At 37.6% G+C, this 6932-nt stretch overlaps 1 protein-coding gene across 1 annotated transcript in view; it reads right to left on the bottom strand.

The window, feature by feature from the left end:
* Positions 1 to 750: 750 nt before the first annotated feature.
* Positions 751 to 6932, bottom strand: part of RASGRP1 (RAS guanyl releasing protein 1) — a 42245-nt gene continuing 36063 nt past the window's right edge. Inside the window, exons 13-17 of the mRNA XM_065839630.2 lie at positions 6532 to 6676; positions 5785 to 5821; positions 5140 to 5286; positions 3456 to 3829; positions 751 to 2035 (exon numbers count right to left, since the gene is read on the bottom strand). Coding sequence (XP_065695702.1) covers positions 1901 to 2035; positions 3456 to 3829; positions 5140 to 5286; positions 5785 to 5821; positions 6532 to 6676 — 838 coding nt within the window. The 3' untranslated portion in view covers positions 751 to 1900. The remainder of the gene's footprint in view (positions 2036 to 3455; positions 3830 to 5139; positions 5287 to 5784; positions 5822 to 6531; positions 6677 to 6932) is intronic.

The raw sequence follows: 6932 nt of genomic DNA, 5'->3' as shown, positions 1-6932 counted from the left end.
CAAATACTATTAGAATCCAGAGTTTAGACCACAAGCAAGCAATTGTCGTAGCTGCACAAGATGAGTCTTAGCTCTTCTTTCATGGTATTTTCAAAATATGTGAAAATATATTCAGTTTTTATCTTGTTTATTTTAATTTTTGCAGAAACAGACTTTTATTTGCTAAATGCCTATTAGAAATAAGTTTTGCTGTAGTTCCCTGAAGAGAAGACAAAATCAAGACACTTACAGAAAATGGGCAAAGCAAGTTTGCAGACATGACCTGAAAGCCATTGCAATTGCTTCATCGATCAAAGTGCAATTCCGTGTTAATTATTTATAATTTGGGTTTAGTGTATGAGGAAAAAAAGCTGCACAGTCTTCACCGTTGCTGATTTTTGTCTGTGCATTTCAGTTATTTACAGTAAGGTAACAGAAAATCATCTATTTCCCTCCATTTGTTTTTACCAATATGTGGAGATACAAGCACAATCCAAGTTCAAAACAACAATTCAGAATCACTGAACTGGCAAGTAGTTTTAAATTGACTTTGTTTATAAATAAAGCATTCATATACTGGATAATGACTGTAAATTGTGGATGGAACATACATTTATACCATTGAACACAAAGCACACATAGTACATTTCAATCTATGTATAATGGACTTGTAACTTACAAGTTTTGAGGAGCATTAAGTGGACTTTACAGATAAATATATCAAAGTTATAAGTTTCTGACTTTAAATGTGTGATGACAAATATCTGTTTTTTACAACTAAGTGTACAGATTCTCTTAGAACGCAAATGCGATTTTTAAATCAGCTATTCTGACAAGTAGATTTATCAGTAACTTGAAAGACTATTTTGTTGTCTCTTAACAATAAGAACAACAGCTTACCTCCCCAGCACCTTTTTACTATACAAAATTTACACATAGAAAAGCACACTCATCTTGACTCTTTACCTAAAGTGCATTTGAAATTTAGGAGAGAGAAAACTGAGAAAACTTGGTTAGAACCAGAAGATGTTAGGAGCTCTAGAATACAGTGACTGTTCCACTGGAATTACTCTACAGTTTCCCTCATAATATGGCTCTCAAGGTTCTGCTCAACAATGGCCTCCACTTGGATGTAGGAGGGAAATAATCAACCTTATCCCATATCTACCGTATGTGGACAACAAGTTATACCTTAGACCAAATAAGTGGCATAGACCAAAGCTGTGGCATGGAACACAAAAATGGAAACTATTCCATGTAAATTCTCCATAGTCTTATCTATTTTACCGTAAGTAAGGGTTTGAGGAGCAGGACTTCTAAAGCTCTGAAAGAGTTTTCAAAAAAATGTCAGTTTATCTTAAGTCTAAGAATCAAATGTCATTAGCTTAACTATTTAATATTATTGTTAAAGTTAGGAAATAAGGATGGCAGTTCATGATTTTAAATGACTTCAGACCCAATAAGAAGGAACTGTTTCTCTTAATGGAATATTTCTACAGCTTTATCAAATACTTGTTTCTACAGACCTGAATTTGGGCCAAATCTGAGGTTACGCAGTCTTGCGAATAGCTACTTTGTCAGAATACTTGCAGAATAAGGTGTGCTGTGGGCGGCCAAGTCACTGGAGAATCTACGTGGTCTTCATTGTGAACAGAAACCAGCAACAATGTCACTCCTTGTAAAAGCAAACCCAGAAGTTACTATTTTTACTGCACAGATAATGCTAAATTTCCTTAAAATGTCAAAGGAATTGATTTACGCATCTTGGAGTGTATTTTTGATATGGAAATGTGATGAGTAAAGATAATATTCCTGTTTAACATCCTTCAGGCTCTCCCTCCAGTTCACTTGGTAAAGCAGCTTTGTCACAACCCCTCATTCAGTCTTACATTCTTCCATAGGAGATTTCCTCTCTTCTCTGCTAGGAGCCGTCTCTGTGCTGTAGGTTGTTGACTACGTGGTTTCTTCTCTGGATTGTGAGAGATTCAATTGTTTTATGTGCCTGTTCCAGTTGGATCTTTAAACTTTCATTGTTTGCCTTAAGAATATTTCTTTCCTAAACAAAACAAACAAAAAAACCAAAACCACAGAGAATGATATTTTATTTTGAATTTGTTTCAGGACTGTCTGGTTGTATGTTTAGGTTTACTGGCATAAAGGTGAGTTGGTGTAACTCTTATCAGTGTAACAGAACCAGTAACTTATTTGAATGCTTCTGTAGTTGCTGGTCTATCCTTCGTGTATACTCTTAAAACTTTCCAGCAGCTGGTATCAGATGCTCATGTCCACAACCTGTGTTTATCCACCCTCCACTGCTCCTCTCAGAAGAGCAGTAATCCAGGGGAAACAAGAACACAGCTCACATTTTAGTGCTTTACTAATGCAGAAATTGATGTAAATAATCCAAGACATAAATTTATAACATCAGTGGCTGTTCAGTAATGGAGGTCAGGACCTGCTGAGGGAGCAAGGACAAGTGTAAATGGTGGGACTCGCATGAATGGGGCACTTTAAAGAACCAATTCTTACAAGTACATCCACACTTCACATCTTTGTCTCTATTGAATGTACTGCTGACTGAAAAGGAAGTGGTCTGCACTGGATAATTCATGCTAATTGTCTTAATCTGTCTTAATAAACCAGTCATCTTTCAAAAAAGATGACCTCACTTTATCAACAGCAACGGATACTTTGAAAGTTATACTGATCATTCAAAGATCAGGCTGTGGTCCTGTTGTTGGACTGTTTCCGTGTTGGTCCATCTCAGAATAGTGACAGTAAGGAGTAAAGTATGAAAATAAGTCAGCCTTTGTTCCTCATAATGATATCTAGATCCATGCATCAGTCACATTGGTGATATTGCGATATTCTCTTTAGTTGGTCTGGAAAGATTTTGTTTCTACAAAACTGAATTTGGGCAAAAACTGAGGTGAAACAGTTTTATGAATGGCTACTTTGTCAGAACACTTGTGGAGAAAGGTGAGCCACAGCTGAGCTAATGCAGATGAAATCTAGCAAGAGGCATCATGTCCACACAGCACAGAAGTTATCATCAGAAAAATAAGGGATTTGCTGTCAGCTGAACAAAAGCAGAGCTCCCTGCCCTTACCAGCCCACATATTCTGTCACTTTAGAGAACAAAGGCCACCAAAAATCAGGAAGAAATTCAGGACTGTGTTACTCATTATATGTCCTAAGCAACTGGATTATATTCATATCCCTGCCTGTCACTTTTAAGACTGACAGGGATCAATGTAATGACAAGGGCTTCAAAATCAATTCCCTAAGCTAGTACTAAAATTTCTGCTTGAAGTGAAGCATTGCTGGAGTTAAACTGACTAAGAATTTATGATGCTACTCATGGATTGTTCTGGAAATTAATTATATCGGAGTAAGGTGACACCTTCCCACCTAGCCACTTGCCCACACACTCCAACCAGTTGTGTAAACCAGAATTTGTTTCATCATATACGTACCTGCTCGAGTTCCCGGTATGAGGATTTACAGCTGTGATGCTCCTCCTTCATTTTCTGACTGGAGTCCTTGTTTTCCCATTTAACATATGCCTTTTTGCGGCCTAGAAGCGGGCTTGGCCAATGGGATGTTGGAGCTGCTTGGAGATAAGGGCTTTCTGGCATCCTGTGTTCTTTCTTCTCTCTCTGCCTACGAGATACTTCACCAGCCAGCAGTACGAGATCAGTCTGTGTACCTGTATGAACCACAGCTGGTTTCAGTCTCACTGAGATTTTCTGAGCTGAGGAGCCCATGAGCATAATGGTTCGATCCTTGCTGTCTTCATTGTGTTCCACTACTTCTCCATTAGGAAATGTGAACGGTCCTTCTTCTTGAACTGTAGAATATATATGGGAAATTGAGTAAAGATCTTATCCCAGGAAAGGAGAAACAGGAAGCACAGTAATTAAACATGATTTTTTAAAAAAACATTTATTCTTTATTGATTTTACATTCATTGCTTGTCAAAATAGGTGTCACTGGAAGTTTCCCAATGTTGTGTCTCTTCAAACAACTTTTTGTCCTGTGTCAGTAACATAAATATGGATCAGTAAGAGGACAACAGGTACATCATCAAGGTCAGCTAGAGAAAAACCTCTAGATGGCTAAGAGGTTTTATACAGACCATTGATCTTAGTGATTGGGCCAGAAGATTAAACCTCAGTGTTATAATAGTTCAGCTTTACTACAACGTGCACCTGTAAGATACACATTATCCACTTTATAAAGGAGAAACAGTGACATTTTAAATTTTACACTGCTTTTGTATAGGTCATCCTAAAATACTTTTGCAGCAATATAAATCTTAAACACGACACAAAAGATTGATGTCAAAGTGGCAAGAAGGAGATTTGAAGAACATTAGATACAAGCAAAGAGCAGGAGAGAAACAAGAAAATGAGTACGGAAGAGTTGGAACATCAAAATCAAAAGAAAAATAAAACAGAAGTAGCCTGAGGCCTTATTGAAGGACAACACATTCCTTTGGAGGCCTACATGGTAATACACAATACGAAAAGTTTATATAGCTTGTTTGATATAAGGAGAAACAGAGAGGTGTAGATTTTTCATTTCTGATTAAATACAAGGTGGACAAAGAGGAGTTGTAGATTCAGCTACTGAAGTGGGAAAAAATAAATGCAATCAGTTCTTGGTTTTCCTAGCACACAGATACGTAAGTGAACTGACTTCATAAACTCCACATTGAAATCTGAGTCAGAACTGTTAACAGTGCAGTAGTCACTTAATGTGACAAGAGTGGTAAAAACCTGCTTGTCACAAGGTGAGAGCAGTAAGAGAATCTGTCAGCCGTTCAGTTCATGGCATCTAGTTCTCATGAGAGTTCTCATGAGAGTTTGGCAAAAGATTTACCAAGTTTTTGTGGAATTTGTGCACCACACATTGTGTACTGTGACGAGAAGTCTCCCTGAACGGGAGTCCGCACTGACTCAGACTAGAACAGGAATGCTGTTACTTATTACAGGCTCACTTATGCTTGGTTCTAGTTTATATGTTGGTAACATGCTGCAGTTAATAAAAACCTGAAACAATGCCATACAACACAGCTTTAAAAAAAAAAAAATAAAAATATATATATATATATGTATAAAAAAATCTTTTGATCTTTTTAATGTGATCTTTTCTCACCTTGGAATTGCTCTTTGACTCCTACTGGGCAGAGGCTTGAAGCAAGAGCAGATGTTGGGCTGTTGTCTGCAACTGAGGTTTTGGGTCTTCCCTTGCACTCTATCACAACCAGGTCTTTGCATTGCTTGTGACAGTTCATGCCACAGTCTGTAAACAAAGCGGAGTGTACGTGATTCCATGGCTCTGTTGTAGCATCTAGGATCAGCTCTCACACTGTCTTGCCTCCCCAGGAAGCAAGAAAGTTTCTTTGGTGTTCTCTCCATACATTACCTATTACAACATATATCTGGTAAACAGACCAACAACATCCCTTTGCCATATATGCCTAAGACTCCTTTTCATTATTAAAATACAAAATAGCAACATTCAGTTGCAACAGTGTTCTGACTGCAGGAGTTGCAGAGAAATAATGAGGAAGAAAACTCCGGAAAATACAGGTTGTGAATGTGCCACGCTGTTTTCACAGAGTGGTGGTGTTTGTTTCCAAACCCTCTGAATTCAGTCTGGAGCATCTCTCTGTCATACTATTCCTGACCCAGTGTTTCCCTCCCTGAGAGGTCAGATTAAATAGGTCCATAGACACATTAATGGATCTGAGGATGATCTTTTTTTTTGTCATTCACCATCAATTATAGAGTACCTTACCTTTGCATCTGTATCCTTGTTTAATGACTCCCCATAGCTGAAATTCAAACAGAAAGTCTATGTATTAATATATTTCTCTGACCATTTGATACCTCCAGCTATAAAAATCCACTAGAAGTTCCACTCATTTCTGAGATTTGAGCACCTGCAGGATATCTTGTTTTTCTAATCTTTTAATTGTAAGGTCAAAAAATGACCTATTTACCTCTTTAGCTTAAGGTAAACAGAATATTTAATGTATGTTCCTCAATCACAAACAAAATACCTTCAGCTACTCTCTAATGAATACATCAGCAAATCTGACAGCCACCAGAGATGTTGTGGAGCTGGAATAGATGGAGAATTCTATCTCAGCACCCTTTTTTGATCCCAGCTAAACTAGGGTTTGGTAGGACAGTCTGTTTTACTAAATCTTTCTGTGCCATAGGCAGGGGGCATGCCATGTCTGAATCAGACATGAGTTCTAAGAGCTCCATGGAGTGGAAGGCCCTGGATTTGGAAGTCTTGCCTAAAACTGTGTTTGGTGACACAACCAAATACCACAAGGTAGGAGCCGTATTTAAACACATAATAGTACTGCCAAGAGGGGTGTAAAGGGAACCTTAAATAGCTACACAGGCAGAAGGCTGCTGTTCTGCATAGCTTTACTGGTATTTTATATTTCTGTATATGACACATGGTGATTATGAGATAAAAAGGGCATTATTCCAAACAACATTATCATAATTTACTAAAAAGTACACTTACAAATCCAGCACAGTTGTCGCAGAAAGTAGGCCTTAAGTAGGTAGTCTCTTGAAAGCTGTGAGCAAAGCCAAGTCCTAATTTGGAATAGATTGAGCTAGCCCTCATAAAGTAAGCTGTTATTTCATCCCTGCTAATCAGACCTTCCCTGAAAATAAACAAGAAAAGTTGTTTGTGAGACATACATTTACTTAAAAGCATAAGGAGAATTAAACATATCTTTCTTCACAATTTATAATTACAGTAGTTTAATGGGTCAAAAACTACAGTGATCTGAGTAATCTTGTCAACTGCTCCCAAAACCTACAGCAGCTTATCTACACATTTAAAATACAGCCTGTCACGATAAATAAAATACCTGCATATTTGATGCAACCTCAAAGCTACTTCATAGAAAACATCTG

Source organism: Patagioenas fasciata, chromosome 5, assembly GCF_037038585.1.
Source record: "Patagioenas fasciata isolate bPatFas1 chromosome 5, bPatFas1.hap1, whole genome shotgun sequence".
Classification (NCBI taxonomy): Eukaryota; Metazoa; Chordata; class Aves; order Columbiformes; family Columbidae; genus Patagioenas; species Patagioenas fasciata.
The sequence above is the reverse complement of the archived record's forward strand: the minus strand, read 5'-3'. Positions and strand labels throughout refer to the sequence as shown.